The sequence below is a fragment of the Hypanus sabinus genome, chromosome 6 (genome assembly GCF_030144855.1).
Source record: "Hypanus sabinus isolate sHypSab1 chromosome 6, sHypSab1.hap1, whole genome shotgun sequence".
Classification (NCBI taxonomy): Eukaryota; Metazoa; Chordata; class Chondrichthyes; order Myliobatiformes; family Dasyatidae; genus Hypanus; species Hypanus sabinus.
Window position 1 is genome coordinate 168,040,454 of NC_082711.1, and position 19,817 is coordinate 168,060,270.

The window sequence follows — 19,817 nt, forward strand, 5'->3', positions numbered from 1 at the left end:
TAATGGTGCATAGTTCCCTGAAGGTGGAATCTCATGTGGAAAAGGTGGTGAAGAGCTTTTGGTATGCTGACCTTTGTAAATCAGAGCATTGAGTATAAGAGTTGGGATGCAATGTTAAAATTGTACAGGGCATTGGTAAGGCCAAATTTGGAGTATTATGTACAGTTCTGGTCACTGAATTATAGGAAAGATATCAACAAAATGGAGAGAGTACAGAGAAGATTTACTGGAAAGTTACCTGGGTTTCAGCACCTAGGTTACAGGGAAAGTTAGGTCTTTATTCTTTGGAGCGTAGAAGATTGAGGGGGGACTTGATAGAGGTATTTAAAATAATGAGGGAGATAGATTGAGTTGATGTGGATAGGCTTTTTCCATTGAGAATAGGGGGAGATTAAAACAAGAGGAGAGGATTTGAGAATTAGGGGGCAAAAGTTTAAGGGTAACACGAGGGGGAATTTCTTTACTCAGAGAGTGGTAGCTGTGTGGAATGAGCTTCCAGTAGAAGTGGTAGAGGCAGGTTCTGTATTGTCATTTAAAGTAAAATTGGATAGGTATATGGACAGAAAAGGAATGGAGGGTTATGGGCTGAGTGCAGGTCAGTGGGACTAGGTGAGAGTAGGTGTTCAGCATGGACTGGAAGGGCCGAGATGGCCTGTTTCCGTGCTGTAATTGTTATATGGTTAAAATGGATAAATCTTTTTGGGATAAAATCCATAGAATGCTGACTATAAGGCACTGACTGGAAAATAGGGTAACATTCAGTGAAATATATTATAAAGGATAACACAGATAGTTTAGCATCTGAAAGCTACAAATGAGTAGCAGGAATTTTCTGTTTGAATAGCTTGAATTAAGGCTTTCAGTGACCCTGTCCTGGATCACTGCCAAGGCCCACTAGATAAAGTAGGTAGCAGGGATCTCTGACAATCTGGCAATTTGTTTGAAAAAAGGCCAAGTTTTTAATTCCACCACAAGTCATCGGAGATAGGTTGGGTAAGAAGATAGCTTTAAAAGTAATTGAGAAAGTGCTCATGAGGAGAATTGGTGTCAGTTGGTGGAGGTGTTAAATGGAGTCCTTTGGGGGGATGTTGTTGAATGCTGTTGCTTTTCATTACCACAATAGAAAGAATAGTAGAGACAGAGAATACGATGAAAGACTCATTGCAGGATTTTGATCTATAATGCCTTTGAGTAAGGAATTAACCAATTAAATTTAATGGCCTAATTTCATGATAAAATGAGGGTGCTTATAGCTGATTTTCTGAAATTAAAACAAAATTCATTGATCTTAAGTTTCTTTTTTCAAATATGCTCCCTTACAGTTAGAGTATTTTCTGTTTTTATTTCTGATTTCCATCATCTGCAGCATTTTTCACTTTTTCCATCTCCTGTTATCAATTGCTGTAAGATGTTAGATCTGGGTGATATCCAAGGCCCAGCAACAGTGATGTCATTAAGCCAGCCTAGCAACCAATCAGATTGGACTATTTTCACAGACAGCAAGCTAGAAAGTAAAAAAAACCAAACAATTTTCAATTAATATTTAACACAAAATGAAAATGACTTGAGGGAATAATAAAGAAATAAAAGTTAAATGTACATGCGATTATTTGGAAGCTTAATATTGAAATTTAATTTTAAATGTTTTCTTTATAAAAGTCAGAATGTTGAAGTAATTAACTGAGGTAAACAGCGATCTGCACAACAGCAGGTGCTGGATCTGGAGGAATGGAAAAATGCTGGAGGAATTCAGCCAATCGAGGGTGCTCCACAGATTCCGCTAGAGGTTCAAAGTAAATTTAATATCAAAGTACATATATGTCACCATATACAACCCTGAGATTCATTTTCTTGTGGGCATTCATAGTAAATACAAAGAAACAGAGTAGAGACAGTGAAAATTTCACATCACAAAGACGGATGAAAGACCAATGTGCTAAAGATAACAAACTGCAAATATAAAAGAGAAATAAATAAAGTAAGCAATAAACATTGAGAAAATGAGTTGTAGAATCCTTAAAAGCGAGTCCACGGTATGTGGGAGCAGTTCAAGTGTTGGGGTGAGTAAAACTGAGTGAAGGTATCCCCTCTGATTCTAGAGCCTGTTGGTTGAGGGGAAGTAACTGTTCCTGAATATGGTGATATGGGACTGGAGGCTCCTGCTCCTCCTTCCTGATGGCAGCAGCGAGAAGAGAGCATGGCCTGGATGGTGGGGGTCCTTAATGGTCGATGCTGTTTCCCTGCAACAGAGATCTGTATAGATGCCACACACACAAAATGCTGGAGGGACTCAGCAGGCCATGCAGCATCTAGGGGAAAGAGTACAGTCGACTTTTTAACTCTAATCCTCATCTTTTTTTTTCTCCAGCCCTGCTGAAGGGCCTCAGCCCAAAACGTCAACTATACTCTTTTCCAAAGATGTTTCTTGGCCTGCTGAGTTCCTCCAGCATTGTGTGTGTGTGTGTTGCTTGGATTTCCAGCATTTGCAGATTTTCTCTTGTCTGTGTAGATGTGCTGAATTATGGGGAGGACTTTATCCTTGATGGACTGGGCTGTATCCACTACACTCTGTAGGGTTAGTGTTGGCATTAGTGTTTCCATATCAGGCTGTGATGCAACCAGACAGTATACTCTCCATCATACATTTATAGAATCATGCCAAAGTTCTAACTGACAGCCAAATCTTTGTAAACTAAAAAACTAAAGGTGCTGGTGTGCCTTATGCACTGGACCCAGAACAGGTCTTCTGAAATGATAATGCTAAGGAATTTAAAGTTGCTAACATTCCCCACCTCTGATCCCCTGATGAGGATTAGCACATGGACCTCCATTTTTTTCCCTCTGTAGTCAATGATCAACCCTTTAGTTTTGCTGATGTTGAGTGAGAGGCTGTTCATGTGGCACCGCTCAGCCAGGTTTGCAATCTCCCTAGTTTTCTTTTCAACAATGAGCACATTGAGGCTCACTTTTATTTCTTACTGCACAATCCTGAGCCAGTGTTCAAAGTAAAATACCCTTAGCGACCACTTTATTAGATACCTCCTGTAACTGATAAAGTCACTTCTGAGTGTACGCTCATGGTCTTCTGCTGCTGTAGCCCATCCACTTCAAGGTTCAACGTGTTGTGCATTCAGAGATGCTCTTCTGCACCCCACTGTTGCAATACATGTGGTTATTTGAGTTTCTGTCATTTACCTGTCAGCTTGATCCAGTCTGGCCATTCTCCTCTAAACTCTCTCATTAACGAGGTGTTTTCACCCACAGAACTGCCGCACCCTGTATGTCTTTTTATTTCTCACACCATTCTCTGTAAACTCTAGGGACTGCTGTGCATGAAAATCCCGGTGGATCAGCAGTTTCTGAGATACTCAAACAACCCCATCTGGCACCAACAATCATCCCACGGTCAAAGTCACTTAGATCACATTTCTACTCCATTCTGATGTTCAATCTGAACAACAACTGAACCTCTTGACCATGTCTACGTGCTTTTATGCATTGAGATGCTGCTACGTGATTAGCTGATTAGATATTTGCATTAATGAGCAGGTGTACTAAATGAAGTGGCTACTATATAATGTAGTGTTCAATAAATGAGGTCAAACAATTAAGTTGGCAGCGAAATATTTGTTACAAGCATAGAGCAAAGTTAGAAGTAATTTGACCCGAGTCTTTCCTCAGAGGCCTGCAGGTTATTCATTTTCAATGTTTTTAATCAGTTTCTACTTCCCAATCTGCTCATGGTTCATACGCATGTAGTGATGGTGAATGCCAGGTTCAAAGTTCATAGTAAATGGATTATCAAAGTACGTTTATTTCATATACTACCTTGAGAGTTATTTTCTTGCAGGCATTCAAGGGTGGACAAAGAAATTAATGAAAAAACCATACACAAACGAGGACTGACTGACAAACAATCAATGTGTAAAAGAGCGATTAGGCCAGGGTTAAATAGGGGTCGCTAGCAGCACAGCTCGAAGGGCCTATTCTGTGCTGTATCTCAATAAGTAAGTAAATTTATAATAATAAAGACAAAATGTACAAGTAAATAAATGGATAATAGATAATACTGAGAAGTGAGTCCATAGGTTGTGGAATCAGTTCAGTGTTGAGTGAAGTTATCCACTATGGTTCAGGAGCCTGATGGTTGAAGGGTAACAGCAGTTCCTAAACCTGGTGGTATGTCTGATTGCGTAACCCGGCGTGAGGGTGCTTGCACTAGCAGACACTTCCAGCTGCCAACACTACCCTGAGGGCTGGTTCCATGGCTTTCTTCCAGTCTGCACTCCAACTGCACTTCCCAGACATGTGCATCAAGAGCCGTGCAGTGATCAAGATAGTAGTGGAGGGAAAAAGCCTCTTCTCGTCCTCAGTGTAAGGGTGAGTCAGTATGGAGGCAGAAGGACTTTGAGTGAACTGCACCTGTGCCTCAGGCGTCCTTCAGCAGAACCAGTTAACGCCGTGTCACAGGATTGTGTCCAATCTCTTGCAAAGTTGTGTGCTTTCACCCTCAGAGTGAGGATTTTGATCTCCTGGCACCACTCAACTTCCTCTGAGAGCACAGGATGGACCTCTTCATTCTCCTTCTCGTCTTCTGCCTGGTTGGTCATTCAGCATCTCGCCGTGCACCTGTGTCGGCTGTGTCCTGAAAACACCCCTGTTGTGGTCCTCCCAGTGCCTCGGTGTTGTAGTTCAGTAAGCATTACCCTGGCACATTTTCCCTCTGCACCCACCCCCACTCACAAGGAGGAGAAGGACCACGGCCTCATTCCTGATCAGGCACTCTGTGCAAAGGGGCCCCTCCATTGTGTGTGGCTTCTTGTTGTAGCTGAATGAAAGGCATTGAGGATGCTCTTCATCAGCCCACTATTCCACACTTGGCCCTTAAGGGGGAAGTGGAGGGGTTAAAAGATCAGTTCTGGGGTGAGAGTGAAAAATGGTCTAAGGCAGGGCGTTGTATCTGGTTCATACAGATGGAAAAAGCCTAGATAGAGTGGATATGGAAAGGATGTTTCCTATAGTAGGGAAGTCTAGGACCAGAGAGCACAACCTCAGAACAGAGGTGTCCATCTAGGACAGAGATGAGGAGGAATTTCTTTAGCCAGGGTGTGGTGAATCTGTGGAATTCATTGCCACAGAAAGATGTGGAAGCTAAGTCACTGGGTTTATTTAAGCCAGAGGTTGATCAGTTCTTGATTAGCAAGTGTGTCAAAGGTTACAGGGAGAAGGCAGGAGAATAGTGTTGAGAGGGATAATAAATTAGCCATGATGGAATGGGGGAGCAGGCCTCCTCTGTCTTGTAGTCACATGTGTTTGTGTGACTGAGTAAGCATAGGGACATGACTGTAGACATTCCATGCAGAAGTGAGCCTTTCAGCCCAATTTGTCCATCCTGACAAGGGTGACGTGACAGAATAGCGATTAGCGCATTCGCTTTAGGACATCAGCAGTCACTGATCGGGGTTTGATTCCTGCCACTGTCTGTAAGGACATTCTCTCTGATTGCAAAGGTTTCCCCTTGATGCTCCGGTTTCCTCCTGTATTCCAGCGGCTTATGGTTATGGTCAGTAATTTGTGGGCATGCTATATTGACATAGAAGGTGTGGTAACACTTAAGGACTACCCACAGCGCAATTGTCAGTCTGTGTGTTGGTCGTTGACACAGAAACATGCATACTCTCCCGCTGTTTTATTCTGGCATCTTCACCCTTCCTTTTCAGTCCTGAAGAAGGGTCTCGGTTCAAAACATCAACTGCTTGTTCATTTCCACGAATACTGCCTGGCCTGCTGAGAACCCCCAGTGTTGGGGAGGGGGGGTGTGTTTCACAGCACGTTTCGATGTTTTTATGTATATGTGATAAATAAGGCCAATCTATTTTAAATCAAATCTGACCAAGGTTTCTGTCTAAGATCGTCCCATTTGTTCATATTTGTCCCATATTCCTCTAAACCTTTCCTAACCACCTTTCTATCCAAATGCCTTTTAAATGTTAATGTACGTGTGGGTAAATGAGTTTGCATAAGAAAGCAGTATTCTTAGTTCTCTGGATCTCACCTTGATACATCTTGCAACATTGCTCCTTTGTCTGGGGACTCTCTCCTCAAACCTCCTCTGGTGGATTTCCTCATTCTCTCCAGCGCAAGGACCCTCTTTTCTGATACATCTTTCATTCACCAGCTTCAGGAATTCAGCAGCTTCGCGTTAACATCTTTCTTGCTTGTATTGAAACAGGTCAGTTCTGTTGCCATTATCCACCTGAAATATTGACTGTCTCTCCCCCTCCCTCTCCCCCTCCCTCTCCCCCTCCCTCTCCCCCTCCCTCTCCCCCTCCCTCTCCCCCTCCCTCTCCCCCTCCCTCTCCCCCTCCCTCTCCCCCTCCCTCTCCCCCTCCCTCTCCCCCTCCCTCTCCCCCTCCCTCTCCCCCTCCCCCTCCCCCTCTAACATGAACTGCAGAGTATTTTGGAGGGTACAGCAGCCCCTAGCTTTTACATTTCTTGTGTTCTCCCTCTAATTTCCCTATCAGCCAACGTCTTCATACACAACCTCGGCTTTGCCCCCCTCCATGAGAAGTATTCCGTTTCCCACCCATTAAACAACTTAAAACAAACTTGATTCCTTCTGACAAAGGGTCCCTGAGCTGAAACCAGTGTCCAAGGTCAGATCCTTCATTCACTCACTCTCCACATCTGCTAATCAGCAGAGGGAGTGCTTGCCTTCGCCATCCTGAGGGCCTTTGGTATTCTAGCTGTGATTTGTTGGGTGTTTGATGGTCCTCCTTTGTTTTAATGGGTGGTATTGGGTTTCTTTGTTTTGTGGCTGCCTGTAAGGATACAACTCTCAAGATTGTATACATATTTTGATAATAAATGTACTTTGAACTTGGATCAGAGAGGAAGTTTAAGTGGCACTTTTAAGAATTATTTTCTGAAATAAGGGACTAGCTACTCAGGTCAGCAATGAAAAGAAGCTTCTTTGCTCGGAAGGGAGTGGATGTATGGAACTCACTACTCAGGAGTATCGTGAAGTCTCAGCGTGTGAGTATATTCAAGATGGAGGCCATTCGCTTTTTGGACACAGAAAATCAGTGGATAGGGCTTACAGCAGGAAGGGGTTGTTGAAATAAAGCATCAACTGTGATCTTGTTGAAAGAGAGTTCATTGTTGAGGTGAGTGAACTTTGCTCAGGTCAACAATAAACTGATTCCACAACCTACGGACTCACTTCCAAGGACTCTGCAGATCAAGTTCTCAGTATTATTTATGTACTTGTATTTGCACATTAATTGTTTGTCAGTCTTTGTCTATAGTTTTTCATTGATTCTATTGTATTTGTTTTACTGTGAATGCAAGAATATAAATCTCAGAGTAGTATACAGTGACAAACATACTTCAATAATGAGTTTACTTTGAACTTTGAGATTAGGCACAAAAGCCCACTGACTTACTTCTGACACAAGAAAATCTGCAGATGCTGGAGATCCGAACAACACACACAAAATGCTGGAGGGACGCAGCAGACCAGGCAGCATTGATGGAAAAGAGTAAACAGTCGACATTTCAGCCCGAATTGCTTCTCCAGGACTGGAAAGAAAGGGGAGAAGTCAGAATAGGAAGGTTTGGGGGAGGGAGGGGAGGAAGGTGGCAGATGATGGGTGATTTCGGGAGAGAGGGAGGGGTGAAATAAAGAGCTAGGAAGTTGATTGTTCTGTTCCTAAAGCTCTTGTGATGTACAGGACCTCAACTTTTAATTGGCTAAATAGAGGTATTGTAAGGGCAGAGTTTACAGTGTCTCATTACCAGATAGCTCAAGGACCAAGGAGCTCTAATATGAAATCTTGGGCTGGAAATACCAAGCAGAATGTGAGGGGAAAACCCTTTTACTCAGAGAACAATTGGAGTTGAAATTCACCTCCTGGAATGATGGATCAGTCAGGGCCTTCAAAGGGGGTCACATCAGTCAGGAAAGGCACTTAGTATAATTTGCAGTGGAGAGGGCAAAGATCAGGGAAAAAAGATTAATCAGACTGTTGTAGGGGAAGTAGTGCACTTTATGCCAAAAGACCTTCTTCTGTTCCATTACAATTCTAAGATTAAACCTCAGGAGAAATTACTGAATCTTTGTGCTCTGTATATCGACTCTCCCACCGAACAGTGGGGCCATGAAGCATCTGCATATTCTGTTTAATGTTAATATTAGATTGTCAATTAGTATATTTGTATTGGCACTGAAGGAGAGTATTGTGAGATTTTTATTCCATTTGGAGATACGACATGGTCACAGACCCTTTTAACCCAAAGAGCCATGCTGTCCAATTACACTCATTTGACCGATTAACCTACTAACCCAATGCCTCTGGAATGTCGGAGGAAACTGGAGCACGTGGTCAAGGGGAGAACATGCAAACTGCCTACAGATTACGGCGGAATTGAACTCATGTTGCCGGCACCATAATAGGGTATTGCTAACTGCTACTCTACCCTGCTGCCCCACAATCTCTGCTCAACCTCCCCCCACAACGCATTCCCTGAAGGCCAGGCTCTTTCCGGCAGAAGTTCTCCTGCAACTAGCAAGACTAAATGTCCAAGGAAGCAGTTCACAGACTGGTAGGGGCAGTTCTGAGAACTAATACTAGGGTGACCCCAGCTATGGAAAGATCAATCAGATTAAAGAACCATAAATCGTACCATAGGGAAACAGGCCATTCGGCCCCACTTGCCAGTGAGCGCTCTTCCATAATAATCCCACCTCCCATGCTCTTTTAAGATTGGGACTCAACTCGCTGGAGGTTAGAAGAAAGAAATTGCATTGAAACATGGAGAGGGTAAATGCTGTAACAATATGTTCCCTGGGCCAGTGAGTTTGGTCTTAGAATCGGAAGAAGCCTATTTAAGACTGGGAAGGGGGATGAATTTCTTCTCTCAAAAGTTTGAGTGTAATTAAAGCTGAGTTACATATATTTGAGGAATTCAAGCTTTATGGCAAAAAGTATTTGAGTCAATCTATAGCACGTTGCTGTGGAAAAGATTAAAGGGTCAATATTTCAGGCTAAGACCCATCCTCACAACTTCCTTTCCTTGCCTGGCCTGCTGAATTCCTCCAGCATTTTGTGTGGGTTGCTCTGGATTCCCGGCAGAATCTCTTGTGTCTACAGCACGTTGTTCCTGCCGCTGCAGTCCCTAACATCTCCACTCCCAAGCAAAGCACAACGCAAACGTATCAGCTTATTACTGCTCTTCGAGTCGCAGACACGGAGCATGCAGTGAGGTTTCGAACACAGCTGCTGATATTAACTTAACGTGGCAGCTCAGCCATTTCTTGCAAGCTGGTGTAAATGATCAGGATGGCCCTGGGGAACCCGGGAGTTCCGATACCTAGCTTGGAGGTCAAATTGCTGCAAAGTAGTTGAGTGTATATTTGACCAGAATAGAAATTAACTGTACTGTATAAAAGTCTTAGAGAGATATATATATGTAAAATAGAGAGAGAGAGAGAGAGAGAGAGAGAGCACGCGCGCTAGGGTGCCTAAAGCTTTTGCACAGTGTTGTAGTAATTTTAAGTATTGCACTGTACTGCTGCCACAAAAAAGAAACAAATTTCATGACCTGAGTGATGATAAACCTGATTCTGCTATGGGTCTCTATTGTGGACTGAGAGTGGGAAGGGGACAGGGAGAGGGGAATTATGGTTGGGAAAAGGGGAAGGGAAGAGGGGAGGGAGTGGGAAGCAACAGAGAGACATCCTGCAATGTTCAATAGACCAATTGCTTGGCATCAAATGTTCTTGCCTGGTGTCTCAGGGCTAGGAGTATCTGCACCCACCCACCTCCCCCCACCCCTGGCACTGCTCCTCTGCCACCTGACCCACACCCCTCCCGCGGCACTCCACCCTCGCCATTCCCAACATCCTTTGCTCCCACCAGATTTACAAACCCGCCCTCTGCTCCATGTTGACAAATACAGTACTGTGCAAAAGTCTTAGGCACCCTTGCTCTGCATTCTGCATCCATTCTGCAGTGTTGGGTTTGTTGAAGAATCAATAATTATACCTAAAATTTTAGGACTGTCTTCAGAATAAATTGTCAAAAACTATTTACTATTTGCAAATGTTAGTTGGCATATTAGTTCTGGAATGGGAAAGCTACATGTTTACATCATGAAAATAAATTGTCTTTCAACATCATTTAAGTTAACAAGGTCAACTAGACAAGGTTGTCCATTATCACTTGCTTTATTTGTGTTGGCAATAGAACCATTAGCTGAATTAATTAGAACTGACTCGGATATTATGGGTTTCAGAGTTGATCAGGAGGAATATAAGATTAACTTATTTGCTGATGGTGTTCTGATTTATCTAACTAATCCATTGCATTCGCTGCGTAAATTATCTTCTAGATTGGAAGAATATGGGAAAATATCAGGGTACAAAATAAATTGGGATAAAAGTGAAATTCTACCCCTTACTAAAGGAGATTATAGTCAATGTCGATTAATAACTCAATTTAGATGGCCAATAAATGGTATAAAGTATTTAGGTATGAGAGTTGATAATGATATAAAGAATTTATATAAATTAAATTATTTGCCATTATTGAAAAAAATTCAAGAGGATCTTGATAAATGGATGATGTTACCAATAACATTAATGGGTAGAGTCAATGCTGTAAAACTGAATATATTCCCTAGATTACAATATTTATTCCAAACACTACCAATACAATTACCACAGAATTTTTTCAAGAGTTAAATAAATGAGTGAGGAAATTCCTTTGGAAAGGTAAGATGTCAAGAATATCGTTGGAAAAATTGACATGGAAATTTGACCTAGGAGGTTACGATTACCAAATTTTAAGAATTATTACGAAGCAAATCAACTTAGATTTATTGCATCTTTTTTTGATGAAGATAAACCGGCATGGATTAGAATAGAATTAGACAAAATAGGAGAAAATATACCAGAAGATGTTATATATAAATGGGAATCTAAATGGATATGGAAAAAGAAAGAATCTCCTATACGAAAACATTTGATTGATTTATGGAGTAAGATAAGTGTTGATGATGAGATAAAGAAATCTTTATTAGCAAAGAGACCTTTAATTCAAAATAAACTTATCCCTTTTACAATGGACAATCAGCTTTTATATAACTGGTTTCACAAAGGGATTAGATATATAGGAGACTGTTTTGAAGGAGGTATATTAATGTCATTTGACCAATTGAAGAATAAATATAAAATATCAAACAACACTCTTTTCTGTTATTTCCAATTAAGGGCTTATTTAAGAGATAAATTGGGTCAAACAATGCTATTGCCAAAACCTAATGAAATAGAAACTTTAATTCATAAAGGAAAAATTAAAACATTTATTTCTGGTATGTATAATTTGATTCAAAAACAGGCAATTAAATAAGGAATTCATAAGTCAAGACAAAAATGGGAAACTGATTTGAATATTAAAATTGATGAAAAGTTGGTCAAGATTAATGTCTTGACAGTATGACAAATACAATAAATGTTCAACTAAGATTAGTATGATATAACTTTTTACGTCAAATATATATTACACCACAAAAAATAAATAGATTAAACTCAAATTTATCTGATCAATGTTTTCGATGTAATCAAGAAATTGGTACTTTTTTACACTCTACGTGATCTTGTTTTAAAATTCAACAAATTTAAGAGTTTTACTGGAACAAATTATTGGAATACAACTTCCACATAATCCAACATTATTTTTACTAGGTGATATTGAAGGGATAAAATCGAAATCCAAATTGAATAAATATCAGAAAGAATTCATAAAAATTGCCTTGGCAGTTACTTGGAAATCGGATTCATATTTAAGTATAGATCGTTGGAAGAATGCATTCCACTTGAAAAAATTACTTATAATTTAAGAGATAAATATGAAATATTTCTGAAAATTTGGCACCCTTATTTACAAAAAATAGGATTAAATATATAGGTGCTCCGAAGATAAAATTATTGGTTATCTGGGGAAAGAAATAAATATACATATTAAAGCTATTATGAACTCCATGGAGCATGTGGGGATCTTCCAATATCCAGGCATTCTTTCTTTCTTTTTTCTTCTCTTTTTTTTCTATGGGGATATGTTCGGGGGAGGGGGGAAGGGTTGATAATTTTTTTTCTTTCTATAACCATATGAAAATTCAATTAATAAATTTTTTAAAGAAAATAAATTGTCTCTAAGTATTTTACCTTTGTAAATATTGCTTTTGTTCAGTACACTTCCCCTAGTTCCCCGCAATTCGTTGCTCTGGTCCAGGGATGGAATTACCTTGGATCGCAGGGTCTGCTGCAGAACATGCTGGGGTTTAAGATTATGTGCACAGAAAACACCAGCAGCAACTGAGAGGGATGCCAGTGATCCAGGAACGGAGCCAGATGGCATCTCCGGATACCGAATCGCAATTATTAAAAGTCATTGAATTGAAACATGAAAGCTCTGAATCAGAATCAGGTTTATTATCACTGGCATGTGTCATGAAATTTGTTAACTTAGCAGCAGCAGTTCAGCGCAATATATAATATAGAAGAAGGAGGAACAAAAGTAAGTCAATTACAGTATATATATAGTGAATAGATTTAAAATAGTGCAAATTCACAGAAATAATATGTATATTAAAAAAGTGAGACAATGTTCAAGGGTTCAATGTCCATTTAGGAATCGGATGGCAGAGGGGAAGAAGCTGTTCCTGAATCGCTGAGTGTGTGCCTTCAGGCTTCTGTACCTCCTACCTGTTGGTAACAGTGAGAAAAGGACATGCCCTGGGTGCTGAAGGTCCTTAATAATGGACGCTGCCTTTCTGAGACACCACTCCCTGAAGAGGTCTTTGATACTTTGTAGGCTAGTACCCAAGATGGAGCCAACTAAATTTACAACCCTCTGCAGCTTCTTTCGGTCCTGTGCAGTAGCCCCCCCACCCCATAACAGACTCCAATCTCCACAGATATTCAGAAGTTCAAAGTAAATTTATTATTAAAGTGCATATACACTCAATGGCCATTTTATTAGGTATATTTGCCCGCTAATACAAATATCTAATCAACCAACCATGTGGCAGCAATTCCATGCATAAAAGCAAGGGTCAAGAGGTTCAGGTGTTGTTTAGACCAAGCATCAGAATGGGAAAGAGATGTGATCTAAGTGACCTTTACTGTGGAATGATTGTTGGTGCCGGACGGAGTGGTTTGAGAATCTGCTGATCTGCTAAGATTTTCATGCACAGAGTTTACAGTGAATGGTCTTAACAACAAAAAGCATCCAGTGAGCAGCAGTTCTGTAGGTGTAACTGCTTTGACAATGAGAGAGGTCAGAGGAGAATGGCCGGACTGGTTCAAGCTGACAGGAAGGTGACAGCAACTCAAATAACCACACGTTACAGTAGTAGTGTGCAGAAGAGCATCTCTGAATGCACAATACGTCGAACCTTGAAGAGGATGGGCTACAGCAGCAGAAGACCATGAACATTCACTCAGTGGCCACGTTACTTAGGTACTGCATGTGACTGATAAAGTGCTAACTAAGTGTATGTCACCATGTATTACCCAGGGGTTATTTTTCTTGCGGGCATTCATGGTAGATACAAAACACAGTAGAATCGATGAAAGATGACACACACAAACAAAAACATCAAATCAATATTTCCAACAATTCTTGTTTTATTAGATGTGACATGGTCACACGAGAACGTCGTGCTTTTTCTTTAGTCAGTTATAATTTTGGCATTGCTGATACAAAGAAGATTTTCCTGTCCATCCATGTCACTGCATTAGCACTGTGGTGAGCTTACTGCAACAATTATCCAGAGACCCTGCAAATGAACTGGAGACTTCATTCTGAATCCCAGCATGGTTGCTGGCAAAATGAAGTTCAAGAAATTAAACACAAATGGAAATAAAATGCTGGTATCAATATGAACCTACCAGATTATTGTAAAATTAAAAAAAAACAGAAAATGCATCGAATGATTTCTTATTCTCTATCGTTGTTCAAACAGTGCAAGCAATAAGAAGAAAGAGTTCTGAGAAGACTGTATTATGCAATAGGGCACAATGATGTACCTATCTCTACTTGAGCTTAGTTACCACCCGTCAATCATCAGGCTCTTGAACCGAAGGGGATAACTTCATTCAGCTTCACTTGCCCCATCATTGAAATGTTCCCACAACCAAAGGACTCATTTCAAGGACTCTTCATCTCACGTTCTCGATGATTATTGCAATCTATTTATGAGGGGTGATTGACTCCTTCTACCTTAGGCCACAAACTTATCAATGTTAGAAAACCTAGCACATTTATTTTTCAACATAGTCCCCTCCTACATTTACACACTTAGTCCAGTGGTCGTGGAGCATAGGGATCTTGGACCTCCAGAAAGTGTCCACAGATGGGTGATTGATACGTCCGTGGCCTAAGGTAGAAGGAGATGAGTTATACAGCACATGCACATGCACATGCAGGTCAACTCTTTGAGTGATTATGCAGAAAGTTTGAAGTTAATAACTCATCTCCTTCTACCTTAGTCCACAAACTTATTAATCACCCCTCATAAATCTGCACGTACAATTTGTTGTCTTCTGCACTCCATTAGATCGCTTTAGTTGGGTGGTCTTTCACTGATTCTGTTAAGATTACAATTCTATGGATTTGTTGAGTATGCCCGCAAGAAAATGAACATCAGGTTTGTATATGGCAACATATATGTACTTTGATAATAAAATTTACTCTGACTTTGAACTTTGGATAGAGCGCAGGAAATAGCAGGGGCCTAATTTGTATACTTTGTGTGGATTTCTTTTCATTGCAAGACAGAAGATAAGTCTACTGGCCTTGACAAAAACCAGCCAGGTAATTTTGATCATTACAGTTTTAGCAAAAATATTCTTTGCTGATAAGTGAAAAGTCTTTGTACTCAACAGCATGCTGCCGTGTGACTCCATGCCTCATGAAGTTAAGTTAGCACAGCAAATAAATCAGACGTTTGGACCAAAAGGAAGTGAAAACGCCTATGACCTTGCTTTAGATCTTCACAACACAACAGCCAACATGGGGAACTGTCTGATCCTGAAGACCTCCAATGATGATTTTACCATTCAGCTGATTAATTACATCAAGGTAGGTGCTCCTGTTGTCACTGTTTAACTGGACTCATACTCACCTCAACCACACTTTATTTACTTGTGCACGAGGAGAACAGTGTGGCCCTGTCACCCTCCCTGTTCTGAATGCTGAACAGAGAAATGCCAGCTTTATACAGAGTTGACGAGCAGTTGCAGATATTGACCATTCGGTAAACAGTGTACGTTTGAATTCCTTACTTGCAAGATCAATTGTCATTCACAATACCAGTGTTAAAAGTCAATAGAAATTACAAAATAGAAACTGATGATAAGTTAAAGTAATTGTCTCTTAGTTGGCGTGTGTTTTTCATTCTTCTGTAACTTCCAGAAATTTTCCCACCCCTCCTTCACCATTCCCCATTCTTGTTTCCCTCCCACACCTTTTCTCCTTACCTGCCATCACTTCTCTCTGGTGCTCGTCTCCCTTCCCTTCCTTCCATGGCCTTCTGTCCTCTCCTATCAGATTGCCCCTTCTCCAGCCCTTCATCTCTCCCACCAATCAACTTCCCAGCTCTTTAATTCACCCCTTCCCCCCTCCCGCTGTCTATCTACCACCTGCCACCTTGTACTACTTCCTCCTTCCCCCCACCCTCTTATTCCGACTCCTCTTCCTCCTTTCCAGTCCTGACGAAAGGTATCGGCCCAAAACGTCAACTGTTTACTTTTTCCCATTGATGCTGCCTGACCTGCTGTTGCATTTTGCTTCTGTTACATTCTTATCGTGTCTCCAGCAGCCTGCTATGTAAAGGGAAGCTTTGCTCTTCATAAACCTTTCTTGCCTGGGCTCTCTGCAATCAGTCATTGCCTGGACATTATGTTAACCGCTCCATGCTCCCGATGCTTGTGCTGTGCACCTTTGCTTTTCATTTCTTCAGTCAGAAGTGCCGATAGGTTAAATAAGTAAATGGTAAAAGTATGGTGAGGGGCTGGAACAATGAAAACCCTGATGCTGCTGTAGATAAGATTTGCTTTGTATCTCTACCTTGCCATATCTCTGCATGTGATAATGAACTCCACTTGACTTAACAGTGTCAGGTCAGGTTCATTGGCAGCCATCCCACTCTGCAAAAACTCATTTCAGGGAGGTAGCACCCCTGCCCCCCACAACCCCATATTACCACCCCCCCCCCCCCCACCGGTCGACCTCCAAAGGTGTATGTAATATTAATGTGACATTAAATTATGTACTTATATTATCATGGAGTTGCTTTTTTATTCTATTGCAACTTTAAGCAAGTCTACAGGGAGTTTGGCCTCATCACATAGGACATCAGTAGAGTAGCTCCTTAGCGGCTAGCCAGCTAATTTAAATAACGTTAGCTATGCTAATGAACGAATGACACCTGTTAAACTCACCTCAACATTTAACCCACCATGGGCAGTAGAAAAGTCACTGTTGCAAACAGTGCAGCGAGCACACTGTCATTAATTTTGACCCCTATTAGACAGGGGTCTGGGGTGAAGGGCATTTTATATTTTTTTTGGAACACTCCGCCATGGCGCTGCAGGACACTAAACTGAACTGATGGACAATGAAAGAGAGAGCGATGTCGACTGTAAAGCCCGCCCACAGAGAAAACTGATAGGTCTACTTAGCACGAAGAGAGACCAATCAGGATGCTCTCTCTCGCTCTCAAAAAAAAATCGATTTCTGGTATGTTGTATATAATCTGTGAGCATCAGGGAGCCGCTATTAATATGTGGGAGACTCCCGGAACTTCTGGGAGAGGTGGGATGTCTGCACTGGGGAGCCACAGGAGCATAGTGGTTAGTGCAGTGCTACTACAGCTCAGACCTTCAGAGTTCAGAGTTCAATTCTGACTCTGTCTATAAGAAATTTGTATGCCCTTTACATGAGCGCATCTCTGCCTCTCATAATTCAATAACCTTCTATCAGATCTCCCCTCAGTCTCCAGTGCTGCTGAGAAATCAGTCCAAGTTTGTCCGATGAAAGGAAATAAGTCAGGAGAATACAAAAACTGGAAAGCTCCTTGAATTGTAGGACAATCCTCTCAGAAAGGACTTGCACATAAAACAGACATTCTTTGAAAATGGAACTAAGTTAAACTATACAATAAGACCATTTACTTCCAGATATACTTTTCCATGGGCACGTGGAGCAAATTTAACATCTAAACAATATGATCTCTCCTGTCTAGAATACGCTGGCATTTAGTAACTGTCATGTGCTTCTGCTCGATAACCCTGCCGTTCAATATGGTGCAATACGAATGGTTGCAAAGCACTCTGTAGGTAAGCTCTGAATTCCAAAGTGTGTGAACATCTCGGCAAGAAAGATAATGATTACTGGTGGGGAAAACTGTTTTCGTCTAAGAATGGAAATTAAATCACCTAGAAGTTCATCTCTTGTCTGGGGCTGGTGGGGGAGTGCTGGGTGGTGCTGTACAATGCAGGAGTTAGCATCCTTGCTAACTATATTTGTCCAAGGTGACAACTGTGAACATACTCCAAAAGCACTTTGACAAATTAGAAACTTCTGTACACCGCACCCTACCTTCCAAATTAATTCCATTGAAGCACTAATAAAAATTGTAATGCACTTAGTGCTACTTACAGGAGATGAATTTCTATACTAATCATTTCATTGGTCATCAAGTTCAAGTTTATTGTCATTTGACTGTACGTGTGTGTGTGTATATATATATATATATACATACACATATACGTACATATACACACACACACACCAAACAAAACAATATTCCTCCACACCATGTTGTACCCACAAAACACTTATCACACACAGAACAGAAAATAAAATATTATCACAACTAAGTTAATAAAATATAATTCATACTGCCTGTAGTGTGGCTCTCTGTCCTAGTGACAAGATCTCGGTGGTGGCAGAGTATCCATCGGTCTCACAGCCTGAGGGAAGAAGCTGTTACGCAGTCTGTCTGACCCCTCCCTCTTGCGTGTGTTCGCTCTCAGTCTCCTCCTCCCCCTTTCTCTCTCCCTCTCTCCCCTCCCCCTTTCTCTCTCCCTCTCTCCCCTCCCCCTTTCTCTCTCCCTCTCTCCCCTCCCCTTTCTTTCTCCCCTCTCCTTTCTCTCTCTCTCTCCCCTTTCTCTCTCCCCTCCCCCTTTCTCTCTCTCTCCCCTCCCCCTTTCTCTCTCTCCCCTCCCCCTTTCTCTCTCCCTCTCTCCCCTCCCCCTTTCTCTCTCCCTCTCTCCCCTCCCCCTTTCTCTCTCCCTCTCTCCCCTCCCCCTTTCTCTCTCCCTCTCTCCTCTCCCCCTTTCTCTCTCCCTCTCTCCCCTCCCCCTTTCTCTCTCCCTCTCTCCCCTCCCCCTTTCTTTCTCCCCCTCCTTTCTCTCTCCCCTCTCCTTTCTCTCTCTCTCCCCTTTCTCTCTCTCTCCCCTTTCTCTCTCTCTCCCCTTTCTCTCTCCCCTCCCCCTTTCTCTCTCTCCCCTCCCCCTTTCTCTCTCTCCCCTCCCCCTTTCTCTCTCTCCCCTCCCCTTTCTCTCTCTCCCCTCCCCCTTTCTCTCTCTCCCCTCCCCTTTCTCTCTCTCTCCCCTCCCCCTTTCTCTCTCTCTCCCCTCCCCCTTTCTCTCTCTCTCCCCTCCCCCTTTCTCTCTCCCTCTCTTTCTCTCTGCCCCTTTCCTCCCTCTCTCTCTCTGCCCCTTTCCTCCCTCTCTCTCTCTGCCCCTTTCCTCCCTCTCTCTCTCTGCCCCTTTCCTCCCTCTCTCTCTCTGCCCCCCCCCGCGCATTCTTGCCCTCTCACACACACACTCATTTTGCAGGAGAATCACATCAGCTTTAATGGGTTGGGAGATTTGCCAAGGCGTAGTCCTGCTGTGGTTGCATCTGCTTCAAATCAAACCACCTCAGACATACACCAGCTATCACATAAGGGATTAAGCAAAAGATGAACAGTGCAGGATAGCTGGGCTATCCAGTTAAAATGTGAGGAATCATAAACATGAGAAACTCTGGAAATCCATTGGAACAGACACAAAATGTTGCTGGAACTTGGCAGGCTCGGCAGCATCTATGGGAAGAGATAGAGAGTTGGTGTTTCGCGTCAAGACCCTTCATCAGGACTGGAAAAAAAAGATGAGATGTCAGAGTAAGAAGGTGGGAGAGAGGAGGAAGAAGATATGTGGAAACTCTGCTTTGGGTCAAAAGTGGACTCTTTCACGATATTAGGAAGGAGTGGAAATTGAGCTGCACAGACACAGTAGAAATGGGGCAAGATGCGTGCCAGCTCAAAGAGAAGCACTGTGTATTGGAGCCAAAACAGATGAAGCTTGTAATGGATCAATGGGAAAACCAGACAGGGCTCCTCTCAATAATACACAACACATGCCGATTAAAGCACTGTGCAGATTGCTCTGCAAAGAGGAGATGAAAGCAGATCAAACAATGAACCAGAAAAGAGGTTCTTCCCTTTCAGGATTGAAATGTGTTTCCCTTTTTTTTCCAGTATGCCTCCTTGCAGTATTGAGGGTTGAAGTCCGTAGGAGCAGAAATAGTAAGAATGGAGGTTTAGCTGGAGCAGAGTAATGTCCTTGGTTGATGTCAGAACAAAGTTCATTGCAGTTGCACTGGCACTTGGAACTCGGTTCTTTGCTACATGGGTTTCTGTGCAGTTGTATGTTAGACGCACTTTGCCAGGCCAGCTCTGTGATCTGACACGCTCCTTTGTGA

At 42.1% G+C, this 19,817-nt stretch overlaps 1 protein-coding gene across 1 annotated transcript in view; it reads left to right on the forward strand.

Moving 5' to 3' along the window:
• Positions 1 to 19,817, forward strand: part of aspa (aspartoacylase) — a 42,547-nt gene that overhangs the window by 8,882 nt on the left and 13,848 nt on the right. Inside the window, exons 2-3 of the mRNA XM_059973450.1 lie at positions 14,951 to 15,146; positions 17,311 to 17,404. Of these exons, the coding sequence (XP_059829433.1) occupies positions 14,951 to 15,146; positions 17,311 to 17,404 (290 nt within the window). The remainder of the gene's footprint in view (positions 1 to 14,950; positions 15,147 to 17,310; positions 17,405 to 19,817) is intronic.